General features: G+C 41.6%; 1 protein-coding gene across 2 annotated transcripts in view; it reads right to left on the bottom strand.

Annotated features, from left to right (window-relative positions):
• The window catches only part of SRFBP1 (serum response factor binding protein 1), a 44,034-nt gene extending 25,351 nt beyond the window's left edge, over positions 1–18,683 (bottom strand). Inside the window, exon 1 of one of the 2 annotated variants that reach the window (XM_083577054.1) lies at positions 18,505–18,683. In XM_083577054.1, the coding sequence (XP_083433180.1) occupies positions 18,505–18,534 (30 nt within the window). In that variant the 5' untranslated portion in view covers positions 18,535–18,683. Of the gene's footprint in view, positions 1–18,161; positions 18,383–18,504 lie in introns of those variants that run through there. The other variant, XM_083577055.1, reaches the window with a different exon arrangement.
• Positions 18,684–19,403: the final 720 nt, after the last annotated feature.

Raw genomic sequence — 19,403 nt, 5'->3', positions numbered from 1 at the left:
AAGCCATGAAATAGCCAGGACATTCCTGTGCAGTCATGTTTAATTTTCTTAGACCTAGGCTTGGCTATAGGTGAAGACAGCTTATTTGTGTTACATGTTCATTTATGTACTCACACTACCACAAAACACCTGTACTTTCTTCTAAGCCTTCTACAGAACAAGACTTCCTTCAGTTAACCACATGAATGTTTTAATTTAAGATGATGTTAATGCAAACCTGACTCATTCTTCGGTAAAACACTCTTTCAAATTCCATTTCACAGAGAAATAGACTGTTTTCTGGCGCAGTGAATGGACTAAATCGGCACTGACAGTCAAGAAGACCCAAATTTTATCTTAGATCAAACATTTCTAGGCAACCCTATAAATTCCTACAGCACTTCCACGATGTCCTACAACATGAGGTCAGCATGCAATAAATAGGTAAAAAAAAAAAAAAAGAAGCACAAAGACAGGGTTAACGCCTTAAAAAAAGGAACCCATATAAATAAGACAGAAATCACCACACCCCAAAGTTAAAAATAGAATGCTAGCCTACCCAAGTTATTTAAAGTATGTTTAATAACCAAAAATAGCAACACTAGCCTCTCTTACAATGGTGCCATAGTTGAGGTCATGTCAATTGCTTTGAGAACCTGAAATGTGGTAGTCGTATCTTGGATCTTGAATGGCTTAGTTGCTTAACATTTCGGCTCCCGAACAATCGAAAGCCGGAAGTGAGTGTTCCGGTTTTTGAACTTTTTTGGAAGCCGAACGTCCGGCGCAGTTTCCGATTGGCTGCAGGAAGCTCCTGCAGCCAATCAGAAGCAGAGCCTTGGTTACTGAATGTTTTGGAAGTCAAATGGACTTCGGGAACGCATTCTGTTTGGCTTTCAAGGTACGACTATATAAGAACACTAAATTCTAACCAGAGAACACCACCAGATCTAGACTTTGTTCTCACTGATGGATGAACGGAGGTGACATGCCAATTTCTCCTATAGCTCCTCACACCTTCTATTGCAGATACTTGGGAATGATTCGAGGTAGGGAGGATTGGTAAATACTGCCTCTCCCTCCCCTTCCATTAATAGGAACCCTCTGCTGGATCAAAAGCTGTACACAGATGGAAGCTCTTCCATTCACAAAAACGTAAGTTTGGATCCAACTCAGTGAAAAGCTGCTATGTGGCAATGTGCGAATGCATGCGTGTATCTAATTTAATTCCACCATGATCAAAGCCGATTTGGATATGATGGTGTTTTTTGAAGCCTACCTCACAGACTCAACGCTAGAAAGGAACTTGGAACGCATTTTAAAGTAGCCCTTTCAGCTTACTCTGTATTTCTATTTACTTGCCTGGAGAGCTGCTGGTGCCAATTCTGGAGGGAGAAGCAGAACAAGGAGCTCATTTCTATCTTTCTCCAGGAAGATAGGGAAGGCCTCTGTGGGAAGCAAGTGGCTTTCAGAAAACTGGTACATCAGTTAACTGATAGTCAAATAATGTCAAACGACTTCCCATTTTATTATATGACCACAATGAAATATCCAATGAAGTAAAAAATGCCACTTTGAAAGTGGCACCTGTTTTTAATAGAGTTATAGGGTCATTTGTTAACAAGGGCAGAAGTGAGGGATTTACACTACAATGGTCTGAGGGGTGGGGAGCTAGTAGTACAGCAAAGTTTCCCGCACTATCAGCTATAAATGCAAGCAAGAGATCCGGAGGGTGGCAACATGAGAACGGGGACTTCTCTGCAGTGGCTCCCGTCTGTGGAATGCTCTCCCCAGGGAAGTTCGCCTGGCGCCTTCATTATACACCTTTAGGCACCAGGCAAAAACATTCCTTTTTAACCGGGCCTTGGTTTACTTTGATTGACATCTTACACCCTTTTAAAATGTGGTTTTGTGTGTGTTGGGGGGGGTCACTGGGTCGTTGTTTTTATTTTTATTATATATTTTGTGGTTTTATATTCTGATTTTTTTTCTGTGAACCGCCCTGAGACCTCCGGGTGTAGGAGGCCCAGTTGGTAGTGCTACCTGTAGCTGCTGCCCAGTTGGCATTGACCAGGGACTGCTTCCATTTGTGGAATGCCCTCCCTGGCGAGCTGCTTCTGCCTCCCTCATTGCTGACTTTCAGGAGAAAATAAAAAAAACATCTATTTCTAGCCAGGTATTGGATGGGATACTACTGACCATGGCAACCTTGAAATTAGCAACTATGAAGATACATGATTGCTCTAAAATGTTTTTAGATGCTCTACATTTTTTTAAATAGCTTTTATTTTAAACTGTATTGCTTTCAAATGTTTTTAGATGCTCTAAATGTTTTTATTTTAAATTGCATTGCCTTAAATTGTAAACTGGATTGCTCGCTGTCCTTGGAAGAGCAGGCTAGAAATTTAATAAAAAACAAGTAAGTAAAACGTCACTATTTCCTCCCCTAAGACCTGAGAAAATATTTATTAATATTACTTGCTACAGGAGGGGTAGTTTATTATTCAAATTCCGACTCTGTAGACACTTCCTATTTGTTTAGTAGTGGGAAGTATAAGTGTAACAGTCAATTCCAAACCATCAGCCTGACCTCTTATTTAAGGTTGGGGGGAAAAGGAGTCAAGAGAATTTGCAAGGCTTGTTTTCCTCTTCCTTGTGACATTCTCCAAAAAGACAGCCTCCCTCTGGGAAAATGCACCCCATGTGGAACAAACATTGATGTAAAATGATACTAAAACTAAAACCCTTTAAAAACAGTTTATTGCAAGGTAGAAGTGTTTGCATATTTGAAACCAATTGGGTCAGGACTTAGAAATTTGGCCAGAGTGACCATGTCATGCTACGGTTCCATCTTACTACCGTGCAAACAGGAAGCACTGGCTTGCAAAAACACTTCTGCAGAGTCAAAATTTAAATAAACGATGCCTGTAATAGCAAATGATTGTCCATAAATATTATCCCTGATAGTGTTTATAAGGAAAAAGGCTCAACGCACACAGCTTAAAATAAACTATGATGTAAAAAATAAAAATATTTTAATCGGAACTCACTAGGCCACTCTTTTAAGTACGGATATGAAAATGGAGTTTATAAACAACAAGTACTCAAACTAAACTTGGGGTTCCCATCAGTTGTTTTTGGCCACCCTAGATAAATGTTTCTCTGCCAAAACTTCAGGGCCAAACAAGGCCCATCTTCTTTCCTGTACCTGCCCATCCAACCTGTTCCAACCAGATTTCCAACGTTATCCTAAGGAATCAGGTGCTCAGACTTGTACATCTGACTCGTCACTACAACATTGCTCCCCAACAAGGGACTTGGATTTTGACACGTCTGCAGCTGTTAATACATTCTCTCTAGCAGGAATAGCTGCACAAGTTCAATTCTTGCCTGTCACAGATCTGGCAAACTGACGGCAAACCCACCTACTTCCATGAATACGTTAGCTGATATAGATGAAAAGTTCACAAGCTATAATAAAAACAACAACAACCAGGCATAAGCAAGGCCCACAATTTAGAGAATCACAGCGGATCATTACGTACTCTAACATATATTTTTAACTTCCTATCCAATATTTAATTTATTCTTTTCAGGACTATGTGTGGAGACACAGTATATTTTTAGGAACCCATTTAACCAAAGGTCAACTAACTGCTGGCCATGAATGCAAGAAAGAGGACACACCCTGTGGCGTAAGAACATATGGACATGTTATCTTATACTGATTTGGCACATTAGTCCAAATCAGTATAATGTGGAAAAATCAGCTGCTGTCCAATGTCTCCAGCAAGCTTATTTCAACCAATATGCTTCCAACATCTACTTTTTCCTTTTTACTCAGGGTATTAATCTTCTGAACACGTGTTTGGATCAGCAATGAGAGAGAGTAAAGGTAATAAAGTGATGCCCAATCCAGACAAGATGGAGGCAGAGTTCTCTGGAAGTGCAGTTTACTAAATTACTGGGATTTCCCACAGCCTGACAGAGCTATTAGATCTGACCTTGCATTTAGATGCCAAAGACTGGCTCAAAGAGGATTTCACTGGCTTCGGTGGGGTGTTAGCTGAAGCCACTTCTGGGTTAGCAGCATGAATACAGTGAAAATTGTATGAATACAATTGTATGATTCTGTAACTGCAAGACCTATTTGTGCTCACCAAACTGGAGGAAATAGCAGAAGGGAAAGGAGCCAAAGACTCTCCCTTTTCCATGCGAGAGGACTTACCTACTGTTAACTGCGCATGTATGTGCCTCCTGAATCATTATAAGCTCAGACACGTCAGCAATGCTGTGACAGCTGAACAGCTGGCCTTTTTGTGCAATACATAACCTTACATGCAATGACTTGGGTGTCTGGTGGCCTGACAGAAAATGTGAAGGGACTAGAATGTGTCTGGCAAACCAACCAGCTTCTGCAGATCCTACCATTGCCCTCAGGGTCCTGGAAATACCATATTTTTCTGTCTATAGGATGCCACCTTGTATAAGAACACCACCCCCTATTTGGGGGGACTCAATCTTAGGAAAATGAGGGAAGATGGCCCAAAGTTGCTTAGCCTCTCCCCCCATGCAGTTGCGGGCAAGAAACACTCCTTAGATCGTTTCCCGCGTGCAGCGGCATTGCGCTCCCGGGAGCACAACCACCTCTGATGCCGCTGTGCGGGAAACGATCCAGGGAGCGCCCGCCACACGCAGCGGCATCGGGGGAATTTGCGCTCTCACCAATGAGCTGGCTGGCGGCGCACCGCTTCTCCCCCTATGCCACTATCCATGTATTGGACAACCCCAGTTTTTTGACGTAATTTTTGAGTCAAAAAACCTCATCCAATACACAGAAAAACACGGTAATCGCCTATGGACTCCATTACTCATCTGCCTCCTCTCCCTGCTTAAAAGCTTGGCAGAGAGGCGGGGAAATTTACTGAAACAACATAGCAGCTCCCCTGAAGTCTTGGAGCTCTTGCCAGTAATCTTGGCCTTTGCTGTCGGACTGAATTTTTCGTTGCTGCACCTCTGTCTTTGTAAGAGCTCTTTCCCAGCTACCGAGTCTGTATTGCTAGGCTGATATAACAAGTGTTTACTTCTTCACTTACATGCAATTTCCTTTGTTGTGTGGTCTGGGGCAAAAGCCAGGACCCTATTCATCCAAGGGGGCTGGTAAAGTGCAAAAGCAAATAGATATCAACTGTGCACATGGTGGGAACACATTGGCTTGGGATGTTTGCGCAGACCGCAGTGCTTTGAAATGTAAACATTAATATTTCTAATGTAAATGTTATTTTCTTAACAATGCAAGATATTGACCTGGGTATGGGGAAATATGTAGCAGATGGTTGGGAAATCCATGCTTGGAACTGAAGATACTTAAAGATGGTTAACATAGCAATTTCAGAGCATCGCAGGGGGAGGGAAGAGGAAGGGCAGCATCATGCAAGGTAAGGTTTGAACTGGATTAGAGCCAGATGAGAACGAAGAAAAAGGAAATGGGGATTCATGTTCTAAACTTGGAAATTGGAATGGCAGCACTTCTGCGGTCCATGTGTCCACCATGCCTCCTCTAGCAAATTCACAAGTGTAGGTCATTCTTGCGTCATTTTCAAATATCACTTCATTTGACTCTCACGTAATTACTCAACTGTAATCATGTTTTCCCATGCAGCCAAAATAAACCCGACTTTGAGAAGGCTTACAGATTCAACTTACTTGAGAATGTTAATCAAATACACTTCCTTGCTTCCTTTCCTACACCCAATGGAATCCCAAGCATCTGATTATTCCACTCATGACAACTGTGGTGCAGGGAGTTTAAGAAAGAAAAAAATCTAGCAGAGCCTAGTCAACTAACAAACTGCAGAGAAGTTTAAGGCATGCTTTAGAGATTGCGGAGGGTGATGGAATGCTAAGAGGGTGTATTAAAAGGACTCGCTGGATCACAGCCAAAGATTATACATTGTAAAGACCTTGTAAGGGGTGGCAAATATTGGAAAGATGTATTGCATTAGAATAAAATGTTATGCTTGGCTACTTTGGGGGCTTGCTTTAAATCTGAAGAGAGAGAAGGGGTCCAACCTAAGCGAACCCACAGCCAAGAATTTAAGAACATTCATAGGAAAGTCTGACCAAAAGGGGAAAGAGCTCTCATGAACGGTACAAATCTATAGCTTAAAGCGTATCACCGTGGGTAGGTCAAAGTATGAAAACATTAACACCAACCTGTGTTAGGATGAGAGCTACATTCTGTTCTTGAACACCCAAGTAGTAAAAAAGAATCAAGAAAAACTGACACTGAATTTATAGTAAAAGCCAAAGGACACTATTAAATCACTTAGATATATACATCTTAGAATATACATCTATAAAACAACTTAAAATGCAGGTTTGACTATGATTCTAACAATGTTAACTTGGAAGCCATTCAGTGGGACACCATTCCTATCGCACCTCAAGGCATATGACCACTGAGCCCACAAGACATCAGCACTCGGTGACCATCCAACTGCTGAATGTTGTTGCCAAGGTCACTTTCTCAAGTGTCTTCAATGTCATGCACAAAGCTTAATTTTGCACATGGCAGTGGCTACCATCAGCAATCACAGTGTGAATTTGCCCCTAAACAGCCTTTGCATCAGGATGCGAGAGTGGCTTCTCTTAAGACTGGCAAATTTTGGCTTCCTCATTTAATTTTTCCATTCCTGCAATTCACCACAAGAGCTCTGTAACTAAGAATTAGTGCCTGAGCTCATTTTTCCTACTCCCCTCCTGTCCATTCTCCTTTCATGTTGTGTCTCCTATGCTGTGAGCCTGAGGGCTGGGACTGGCTTCTCAATGACAATTTGTAAACCACTATAGGGGTGGGTTGGTTTTTTGTTTTGCTGCAGAAGAGAAGACTCCCTGGAAAAGACCCTGATGTTGGGAAAGATGGAGGGCACAAGGAGAAGGGGACGACAGAGGACAAGATGGTTGGATAGTGTTTGCGAAGATACCAGCATGAGTTTGACCAAACTGCAGGAGGCAGTGGAAGATGGAAGTGCCTGGAGTGCTCTGGTCCATGGGGTCATGAAGAGTCGGACACGACTAAACAACTAAACAACAACAACATAGGGGTGGGTTGGCTTTTTTTTGTTTTTTTTTGTTTTGTTTTGTTTTTTTTTTTTCTGTAGAGCAAACTGGTGAAACTGGTGAAATAAATAAGTGATCTGGCATCAGGTAAAGTAAAACTTTTCTCTCACTCAAGTTGCCCTGCGTTGTTCCCCCAGGCTAAGCCTCACTCCCTTCCTCTTCCCCCTGGACATCCTTACCTGGGCAATCTTCTTAAGAGCACTGGCTTTTCTGTACCCGTTATTATGCACTCTTCCTTAAGCATCTTGCAAATTGCAACTGGCAGACACTTTGCCTTGGGACTGATAGCAATCTTCAGTCTTAAAACAGCTTTGTCTTGCCAGCATCCTCGGCTTCACTGGCCCCTAGGGAGAGTTTTGATGATGCCAGACACATCTTTTGACAGCAACATGCTTTTTCATGTTGGAAGGTGGTGGTGGTGATGAAAGACAGATGCAGCCGCTCACCTGCTTGCCCCAAGAGCAACTGCTACGCAAGCAAGCATCAAATTTTGCACCTGCTTTTCAAGTTGGTCTGTGGAACCATTAGAAAACAGAGACTAATAACCAGTGACTTGTGACATAAATTAGGGTACGAGATAGATGGGGGTGTGTGATTTCAATTACAAGCAGATTTCCCTCCTTCAATTGGAAAAAAATGCTTTAAAAACTAAGAAGGAGGTGAGAAGTATTTCCTTACAAAATGTCTGCCTACTCTGTGGAATTTTTGTAAAACAATATTTCTTCTACTGTTCAGCATTCCCACATGAAGAGAGTATTGAGTGAAGAAATGTACACAGATAAACTTGGCAGCAGTGCCCCCCCAAACTGCTGCCACAATTGTAGGCATTGCAAACTTAAAATTATATACAAAGGAATACCTACACTTAAATCAGTAGTAGATATATTTTAGCAGATTAAATCATTTTGCAAAAAAACAAATAAAATGAAGATTTATGAATGGTCAGTTCTAAGAGAATGATGTTTTCTGAATTTTAGATTCTAGCCCCCTTTTCAGGCCTCCTTAACTGACATGAAAACAGCTGTAGCAGGCTTTATATAGAACACACATGCTATGGCCACAATTCTCTTAAATTGGCAGTAAGCTATAAGCTCCCTTTCAAACTTGTTGGATTCTTCTTTGCTTTATTCTCATGGCTTGCCTTAATTCAAATATGATAAGCCACCAATCCAATTTGGATGGAATACAAAGACTAAATATAGACTAAATTGCTTCACTTAGCTAAACTTATTTGGATTATAATATGGAAGTCAGTATAATCACTTACAAATTAGCATAATCATCACAGTGAGAGAAAGCTACAGACAAAAAGAAACACACTAGAAAACTGTAGAGCAAAAAGTTAATGAACTGAAATCAATTTGACTTAAGTAATGAGCAATTTGTCCCAATGACTGCAAAGGGAATTTAAGTGCAACTAATTTGGTATGGATACTAATCCATTACCTGCTGTGGTTGCTTTCTTTAAAAAAAAAAAGAAAAAGAAAAAAAGAACTAAGATTGGAACTAAATATCAGTGCCCAACAAAGGATTTCCAGTTTGGTGCTTGGCTCTGATATACAAAGTATTATTACACAGTTGCAAGGAGAAGCAGCAGAAAACAACAGCTACTTCACCTGTTCCCACCACAGCTTATCCCCTGCAACCCTTTCCTCTGCGTAGCTTTACTCCCATCCGAATCAATAAATACTGTAATGATCAGAAAGTTTTTAAGCACCTCCTCTCCACATCCACTGGTTCTCCACTCTGTACTCTCTTTAAATGTCAAAAAGAAACCAAGACTGGGAAGGAAATATCCATTATCCATAAGTTCGATAATGACTCTTGCAGCGTGGCATACTTGTGTTCACAGCTGCAGTTATACCTCATTCTAGGGTAGTGTATAACATTATTCCTCCCAACCATTTCTGACAATTGGCATTCCTTGCATACTTAATACTGGCCACCTATATTCCACCATCTATCATGGAGTCGCTGCAAGAAATAATTTTTTTTCTTATGCCAAATACATGGTCTCATAACCAAAACTTGTAACAGCTGACAGTCCTAAAATGACAGGAAATATAAAATGGGAATGTTAACCTGGATGTTAAATCTTATTTGCCAAGTCACAAAAATCAAAAGTTTTTACTTGTGAACCTAGCTGGTACTATCAACAGCACTGTTTGCTGACTTGTTCAAAAATATCTTGAAGACTGACAAAATCCCTGTTAATGTGGAAGAAACATTGAAGAAAGATACCAAGAACCAATGTCACACTTCACATTCTTTTCAAATGATAAATTACACATTATTACAACATTCCCACATGTATTTGTTTGATTTATATACTGCCCTTTAAGGCACAAACTAATAGTCAAAATGGAAGCAACAAAATAGTAACCACCCACCTGCAAACACAAAAGGCTGTAGAATATTAATCAGCCGAAGGCCTGGTTAAACTAGCTTCATGTAAAGAAGGCATTTAAATGGCACATTTCAAATGCTCCAAACATAAAAAGATATGCATGTGGCATGATTATCCCCACACTGTACATGGTGCTGAGAGAGCAATGAATGAGGTCAAGTTGTTATCATCATCATGATAATTAGAATTTTAGTTGTTTTATCTGCCCCAGGGCAACCTAAACCAAACAGGCGAGTGTTTCTAAAGCAAAGAACAATCAGATTAAAGCATGGCAGAGAATTCCAAACTAATTTATTCCTTTTCCTTGTTAGTTTATGCTGAGTTGGGGGGGGGGGAATAGAGAGATGGATATGGAGCTGGGAAAGTATAGGGGAGGGGCAGAATGTCCCACTTAATGCCCCAATTTACTTGTGGAGCCTGGGAACAGTAAGTGGCAAGGGGGTCTCTAGACATGTGCAGAGTGTCATGGTTGGGACTGTGGTCAATATTTGCTGTGGATTAAAGAAAAGCACAGCCAAGCAGGACACAACTGATGATGACCTACGGAGCATGTAGCTCCATTTAAGCTGAAAGAAGAGATCCTTGTAGCTCAGGGTCACAGCGCCTAAGATACATAAGCTCAGTGGTTCAAATTAGTGTTTACACCAAGAGAGTGTAAGCTGTGGTTTGTGTCTCTCTTGTTTTTGACAGGACCAGAAAGTTAAACAAAAAGAATTCTAACCACCATATACTGCAAAGCCTTCGCCAGCAGAACTGGAGCAGGGAACCATGAAAAAACAAATGAAATGAACTGCAGGCAGGCAAAAGTTGCCATATTTCTACAAAGGAGGTTCAGGAGGGTCTCTTTTGTGATGTGTTGCATGCAGTAGGGGTCACTGAATCAGGAGACTGATAAGTGGACTGGGGGGGGGAAACCCTGCATCTTCCCTTCGTATGCTGGAAAAACACCAAATTAAATTGAATTGTACGCATCAGAGTTTCAGTTATACACAATGAGATTGTTCAGGTTTAGGAATGACATTCAGAGTTTAGACACAAAAAACCAGCCTCATCCCAGTTACAAAGAAAAATGAATGATGTGTTCAACAGTTCAATGACTGAAAAGGAAGGGATGTCATATACAATAAGTAAAATGAATGATCAGTTCTGATTAAAAGTCACCTGGTACAATTAATATCTCTTTTAGACACCTGTAGCTTTACCAGTTAACCAGTCAGTGTTTTCATCACAGCTATGTTACAGCTCCTTTAAATATAGTCTACAGCAAGCTCCCATGACTGAGCTTGCAATTTTTTTATTACGCACCAGCTCAAGTAAGCAGCCACATGTTTTATTTCTGGCAACCTCTAACTAGCCTACGTGGCCCAACCAAATGCACTTCACACAAACCACTCTGAGCAGAAGGGGGAGGCAAAATCTCATTTTCATCTATATTCATTTAATACTGCTCAGTTTGCAACAAGTATGCAGGCTGCTGTTGCATTTTTAATTTCTTCATAATCTGCTGCAAGCAAATGTGCTTGAATCTGCTGGTCACAGTATGCCTTTAATGTTCTGCAACTGATGATGTGGCAACTCAAAACTTGAATAATAGCTGCTGGAAGAGATCCTAGGGGGAAAATGTTCTTCTAAATTCTATCTCAGAGGCTGAGCTTGGAAATTTCATAAGCTTTATCGGAATGGTTGCTGAGAACACTGACATGGTCCGAAAGAATGTCAAGAGATTTTTTTTCAGCAGAACTCAATCCATCACAGGAAATTCTTACTAAAGAACTTGCTAGAGAATATTAAACTATTTTAAACAAGAGACAAACTTGTTACACGTATTCTCAAAGGATGAAGAAAGGCTTAGGGCAACCTAAGAATGGTTTCCTTCTTAACAATCTACACATTCATGCCTTTGGACAAAAAGACTAAATTGAATTGTATACAGTCTGCCAATGGCTTCTAGCAAACACTGACAAAGTTCTATGAAGCAAATACTTGGTAGATGTGTAGAATTATCAACTTACTATAATAGACTCAATCTAGCTCATCATTCTTATCCTTAGAAATTAAAGGAAAAAAAATCAGCCTATTTCTGGGCAGAGGGAAGTGTGTGCGTGAAGTTTGTGACCAGCTACTCTCCAGGTCATTCCACGTCAGTTCAACGCGGTCATGCCACCCACCGTCTTGGGTTTTGATGAAACTTGGTCTACACCCTTCCCTTATGGTTGAAAGAAACCCCCTTAAATATTTCCCTTCTATCTCAAACGGTTTTAATTTTATAGCACTTCAAAGTTTCGTGAAATCCAGGTTTCATCCTATACTTCAGATCTGTGAGTATTTTGGCCATCGTAGTTCCAGACCTCTTTTGCAAGCTACAACCCATAAGGGCTAGGAAATGACCTTTCAGTTCTAAACCTACTTTCAAGATTTGATTTCTAGAGCCTAGAAATGGTATTCTGAGATGTGCATGAGCAGGAAGAAACCACCATCCTTCCCACTTCTCCTCCTTGCAGCTGGGCGGACAAGTTGGGTAGCTTTTAAGTTTTGCTTTCCATTACCAAATCAACTTCGTGTGTTGTCCAGACCAAGGATCGTGCTTTCTATCAAACACTAAGTTAAACAAGTGAGCTTCAGAAACCACAGTTGGGCATTGGCTTGATTTAAAACCTACCAAAGTTTGTTATAAAGTATGATCCTTGGTCTGGATAACATGACAATCCAGGATTCAGGGAAAGCAGGGAGTGGGGGGGGGGGACTGCCGTAGTCTGTGTTGCAGCTGCAGGGAAGGAAGAGAAGAGAGCATGCAAACCTTAAGTTATTGATACTTTGTTCCTGCTAATGCATGCCCCACAAAGCCATAATTTTGTGTGACATGTGAACCTTCCTGCTTATGTACATTTAAACTAGACCAATGGATACTGTCCTAAATATATTGCCAAGAGTGTAAGTCCCACTGAACAATATACACAAATTGTTTTGATTCACCTAGCTTACATTTCCACTTGATTCACAACAACAACAACAACAACAACAACAACAACAACAACAACAACAACAACAACAACAATAATAATAATTTATTACTTATACCCTGCCCATCTGGCTGGGTTTCCCCAGCCACTCTGGGCAGTTCCCAACAGAATATTAATAATAAAAAGTGACAATATCAAACATTAAAACAGGGGTCAGCAACCTTTTTCAGCCGTGGGCCGGTCCACCATCCCTCAGACCATGTGGTGGGCCAGACTATATTTTGAAAAAAAATATGAATGAATTCATATGCCCCACAAATAACCGAGAGATGCATTTTAAATAAAAGCACACATTCTACTCATGTAAAAACACACTGATTCCCAGACTGTCTGCGGGCTGGATTGAGAAGGCGAATGGGCCGCATCTGGCCCCTGAGCCTTAGGTTGCCTACCCCTGCATTAAAAACTTCCCTAAACAGGGCTGCCTTCAGATGTCTTCTAAAAGTCAGATGGTTGTTTATTTCCTTGACATCTGGTGGGAGGGCGTTCCACAGGGCGGGCACCACTACCGAGAAGGCCCCCTGCCTGGTTTCCTGTGATCTCACTTCTCACAGGGAGGGAACCGCCAGAAGGCCCTCAGCGCTGGACCTCAGTGTCCGGGCTGGACGATGGGGGTGGAGACGCTCCTTCAGGTATACTGGGCCAAGGCCGTTTGGGGCTTTAAAGGTCAGCACCAACAATTTAACTTGTGCTCAGAAACGTACTGGGAGCAAATGTAGGTCTTTCAGGACAGGTGTTATGTGGTCTTAAACATAATAGATGCAATGGGAGGAACAAAGCGGTAGTATTTATTCCACTAGAGCAAATTCCTCGCAAAATAGGTGAGAGGGCTTTGCTATGCTCCATCTATAGGAAAGCAGAATGAAGTCCTGAAGTTTCACCCCAAATACCCAAGTGCCATTAAAAGTGTATATGTAAACACTGAAGGGCGGGGGGATTCTGTCCTAAAAGAATACATCTCACAATTCTGTTTGGAACACTACATATATTTAAGCCTTTAAATTAATCAGTTTGTAAATTAAGCACATTTGCAAGAGAACTTGTACAAGTAGTGCAGGGGTGGGGGTTAAGAGGAGCTTATTACTTATTTTGTGCTGCCACCTAGCAACATTTTCAAGTATTATTTGCACATAAAGCCATTTTACGAGTATATTTTTAAATATGTGACCATTTCATCTTATTTTTTTCTTTTGATTATTCTCTGCCAAAAAGTTATGACCAGAAGAATCAAAATTCTATTATACAAATTAACAATGCATCGCTGATTGTTTAGGTCTCCGGGAAAAGGCTGTTTCCAGATTGCAAGCATAATTGCAAATCGGGATCATTCCCTGCTCCAACACTAACCTTAAATGAAGCCTGCTTCATACCAATATATGAATTGATTATTTTTCTTTTCTTTTTTTAAAATAATATTTATTGCTTTTAAAAGTTACAAAAAAGGAGAAGAAAGAAAAAGACAGATTATTTTTCTTTTCCCAACAGTTCAGAGACTTGAATGAGATCAATAATATTCACACACGTACAGCACAATGGCTTCTTCACTTGTGGCTATATATTCCTATTATCCTGCCTGTGCATTAAGATAGGCTCATGTGACAATGACATGCGATAAGGCCTTCTCTGTGTTGGCATCTTGTCTATGAAAATTATTTGGGGGTATGACTGGTGACATCATTATTGGCACCCAGCTGGTGACTTACCTCTTCACCCTAATCTTTTGGGGAAGCTAATTTGAGAAGTGATTATGAGCGATGTCTGCTGTTCTGATTAAAAATATAACTGTTGGTTGAACGTCATTTTTTAAATAATTTGACGCTGGTTTTGTAAACAGCCCTGGGATCGTAACTGATTACAAAGGGCAGTTTAGAAATTGAATAAAATAGTAAGTATTTGTCCCTACTCCCGATTCCTAGTCAGCAATAGACACTTATGCAGTTCTTACCCAATAACAGCTATCTCTGATGCTAAAGTGCTTTGCATGGATATGAAAAGAAGGGAACTCACAACAAACTGCAGCTGTGGTGCTGCATGATCAAGCTGGACAGCAGGGAGAAGCAGATTAAGTATAGTGTGTATTAAAATGTATATATATATAGTATAAACCAGTGTTAAATTCGAAGTCTGATATTCAAACAACCGCAAAATTAAATGTATTGCTGGAACATATTATCCCTTTTGTAACCTCAAACATTTTCTACCACTTCTTGTATCTTTTAACACTTGCAAGTGTGTCAGATCTAAATCTAAAATAGAAAATACAATTCACAATAAAAACAGCAAAAAATAAAAACACAAAGCCCAACTAAAATCAGAATAAAGCATGACAACTATCAAACAATTAAAAGTAGCATTAAAAAAGCATAAAAGATAGCAAGGGTAAACTTGGTGCAAGTATTCAATATATCAAACACCTAATGAAAGAGAAGAAGGCATCCTGTGATACCTTAAAGCCTAAGAAAATTATTATGGAATAAGCTTTCATGAACTAGAGTTTACTTCACCTGCTTTGTTTTTTGGTGTAACAGACTGACAAAGTGATCCCACTGGAAGATGTCAAATAAGAGAATCATAAGAATTGAATGTCAAGGGATCTAACTGGATCTACAGTGGGACACTAGAGTTCATCATTTACAGTCTTAGAAATTGACCTACTTCTTCAGGTGTTAACGACATGATGCTGTTCCATGCAATCACAAAAGAGATGCACACGTACAAAGAAATCCAACCTTCTCCTTCACAATTGGTGTCCTTAAGTATTTTGTAAGCCTTAGGGAGTGAGTCTAACTCCCAGGAAGAAGTAGCAGTACAGAACAATGCATCTGCAGCTCTGCCACTTATGGCCACAAGCTTCCGGTTTTCACTGCACCCAATCCATGCTGGTGCTGCATAGAGACCCAACCAGTAGCTGAACCAGCAAATCCTTATCAGGCCCAGTTCCACACCTTCTCTACTCCCACAATTCCCTGTTTTGAGGGCTTGTGCTGGCTACCACTAGTAAGGCCACCACTGGCAGTAGTACCTGCCCACTCATCGGAGTTTTCAGTTTTCAGCTCTTTTACTTCTGCACAGAAAATGCACAGCAACACTATGAAACAGGGAAAGAGAAGATGTGGGAGAACGTGAAACACAAAACTATGAAAAGAAGATAATGAAGACAGGTGTGTGTGAATGAAAGAAAGGAGGAGAAAAGAAAGGCACAGAAATGGAGGAAAGGCAAAGTTAATGTCTCAACCAAATTGGGTCAACATGAGGAGTATTAAGACGTAAACTTTTGTGGACCACAGGTCATTTAATCAATATAAACTTGCATTTTGAAAAGTTGCAAAAAAAAAGTATGCTATAATAAATTTGATTTTTTCCCCCAGGTGTGACAAGACACTCAGTTGTTTTTGCTGTAAAAGACTAAGACCATAACCACACCGCAGACTTAAAGTGCTCTTATACCAGTTTAACAGCCATGGAGAACCCTATAGTTTGTTAAAGGTGCTGGCAGTAGTAGGACTGTGAGGTCAGCACCCTTAAGAAACTACAGTTCCTGGGTTTCTTTGCAGGTAGCCATGACCGTTAGAACAGTGCTTTAAATGTATGCTGTGGATGTGACCTAACACAGTGGCCCTTTGGCGAGAGGGAAAGTCAATACTGCAACTCACTGCACCCTTAACTGGTGCATTTAGCAGGGTCTACTTCTGAGGGTAAACATGCAGAGGCATGGGGCTGCAGCTGTTCTAAGAGGAAGAAAAGGAACCTGGGAAATGTTGTGTGGGATAGCTCAGTCAGCAGAACATGAAACTCTTAGGTTCATGGGTTAGTGCCCCATGTTGGGCAAAAGAGATCCTTGCATTGTCCAGGGGGTTGGACTAGATGACCCTCCGGATCCCTTCCAACTCTATATCTGCAGGGCAACAGACACTGAGCGAGCTCAGGAGTTTTGCAGCAGCACTACAAAGCCAAAACAGCCAAGGCAGAGCTCCTGAAGAAGAAGAATGTTTATTTGCCTCAGCCACTAGCCATAGAAATAAAATAAAATGAACTGAAGATAGAGGTAAAAACTTAACTATACAAAATATATTCTGGAGGTTTACAACAACAATAAAATAATGGATCTTATTCTAATTGCCCCTGCTAAAAAAACTGCAGTTTTTGCTGTCACCTGATTATCTTGATCTGCTAGAAGAAAGGACACAGTAGCAATGGCTGAGTGACCCAACATGGACAATAGTAGAGGGGTAATCACCTCACTCCTCAAATCTTTATAGAGAGAGTGCACATGAGCCCTGACTCAATACTGCCATCTCCACATGGAAATAAACGTTTTTCCAGTGGGATTTTTGAAACTGATTCTCAAGTACAGCCAAGGGCAGTACAGTATATTTAATCTTGCATAATTGAAAGCATGTCTGTATTTTGGAATTATTACATTTTGCAGATAGGGTGCCAACGGGTCAAAACGACTGTGTGGCAAATAACCATACCATGGACAAAATTTCCTTACGGTGGCCAAATTACTCTGTCGCTCGATGTCCTATAGGCGCTGTCTGATTTAATTATTTGCTTTACCGAAGCCCAGTGTTAATAACTGTTGCAGTGATAAACCAGAAATGCAAAGCTTTGGGTTGACCATTTTAGTCCACGTGCTCTCGTGACAATCTTGTGATACTAAGAGTAGTGGAGCAGGTGGCACTGAGGTCTAAACCACTGAGCCTCTTGTGCTTGCTGATCAAGAAGGTCAGTGGTTCGAATCCTGGTGGCAGTGAGCTCCCATTGCTCTGTCCCAGATCCTGCCAACCTAGCAGTTTGAAAGCGCACCGGCGCAAGTAGATAAATAGGTATCACTGCAGCGGGAAGGTAAACGGCGTTTCCGTGCGCTCTGGTTTCCGTCACAGTGTTCCGTTGTGCCAGAAGTGGTTTAGTCATGCTGGCCACATGACCCGGAAAGCTGCCTGTGGACAAACGCCGGCTCCCTTGGCCTGAAAGCGAAATGAGTGCCTCAACCCCATTGTCGCCTTTGACTGGACTTAACCATCCAGGGGTCCTTTACCTTTGATCCCAGAGCAGTTTACAATATAAAAACAGAAAAATACATACCATAAGGGTAAAGGTAAAAAAGGTAAAGGACCCCTGGATGGTAAAGTCCAGTTGAATTTGGCTATCGGGGGCCAGCAAACTTTTTCAGCAGGGGGCCGGCCCACTGTCCCCCAGACCTTGTGGGGGGGGCTGGACTATATTTTTTGGGGGGGAAATGAACGAATTCCTATGCCCCACAAATAACCCAGAGATGCATTTTTAATAAAAGCACACATTCTACTCATGTAAAAACAGGCTGATTCCCGGACCATCCGTGGGCCGGATTTAGAAGGCGATTGGGTCAGATCCAGCCCCCGGGCCTTAGTTTGCCTACCCATGGGCTATGGGGTGCAGCACTCATCACCCTGAAAAGCGAGATGAGCGCTGCAACCCCATAGTATATTAATCTTTTTTTAAAAATTGTGTTTTAATCAACTTGTTTTTATTATTGGTTGTTAGCCGCCCTGAGTCCGGTCTTGGCTGGGGAGGGCGGGGCATAAATAAAATTTATGATGATGATGATGATGATGATGATTATGACTGAACTTAACCATCCAGACGTCTTTTACCTTTTGTTTTCTATTTTACTAAGGGTAGTAGACCGGTGGGATTTAAATTCAGCCGAAGCCAATAATTAAAGTTTCCACGCCTAAATCTGTAATTCGACATCTCCTGCCCAGCGGTGGGATGAGCTTCACGGAGCTGGAAGGGTTCCCCAAGGGTCATCCAGTCCAACCCCGAGCAAGGACTCCCTCAGAAGGCGGCGTGTATTGGGAAGGCCCTGATCCTAACTGAGCAGAGCTCCCGCCCTCGACTCCCTTGGGCGAGGACGCCGTTTCGCGGCCGACCCCGCGCGCGCATTTCCCCGCCCGGTCACCCTCAACCCGCCGGGCGCCTTCCCCCTCCGCTCACCTCGTTGTTGAGGTTCAGCGCCTGCGCCATCGCCTCCCCTTGGATCGCGCGCACCGGGGCTCCGCGGAAGGGACGGCTCGGCGCCCAAACACACGCGCGCAGCACACCTTCGCCGCTCCTCGCGTCTCTCCTCACGACGGACGCGAGCGAAATAACAACGCGCGTGCGCGGCCCTTCCGGCGCGCTCCTTCCGGGTGCCGCTCTGCAGCTCAGCCTCTATGGTTTAGGAGGACAAGCAGGCTGCTTTCGAGTCCGCTTCAGCTCTGTGGGCTTTTAAAAATTATTTTTATGAAAGATTTTCATGAATGACAAAGGAACGTGCAATCTCTCTCTCTCTCTCTCTCTCTCTCCTCTCTTTCTTTTCTGTTTCAGACCTCCAGGCATAGGGCGGTATATAAATTCAATACATCATCATCATCATAGCAATAAGTAGTCTTTTGGTTATGTTCATTGTAAGGCAATGTGGTATCCAGTGGGGGAAGAAGAGAGGGTGGGGGAGAAACACACTAAAAAAAAATTCGTTTTTCCAACTTGGCACATGAGTAAGGTTTTTATGTCGGCATCGTTTAGGGTACGTTCCCTTCCTAGTGTAAAGTGAAAAGGAGTTTAAAATAATAAAAAAAAATATAATTAGGTGTTTGAACGATTGGTATTAATAATTGCAGTGCTTTTTTCTAAAAAAAATTTTTTAGGGGTGCTCTCATTTTCCTACTCATATTGAAATACTGCCCCTCAATGAGGCCAAACGTAAGATTCACAAAATGTTTAGGGGTATGCGTCCCCCCCCCAGGAAAAAAAGCACTGAATAATTGTATTATAAATTGGTATTGTTATAATGAGGCTGTTATTGGATTGTAATTGAAAACTATTAAAAATTATTATTAATGAAATAAAAAAGA

Source organism: Podarcis filfolensis, assembly GCF_964270895.1.
Source record: "Podarcis filfolensis genome assembly, chromosome: 11".
Lineage (NCBI taxonomy): Eukaryota > Metazoa > Chordata > Lepidosauria > Squamata > Lacertidae > Podarcis > Podarcis filfolensis.
Note: the sequence above shows the minus strand (reverse complement) of the source record. Positions and strands in the feature narration are given on the sequence as shown.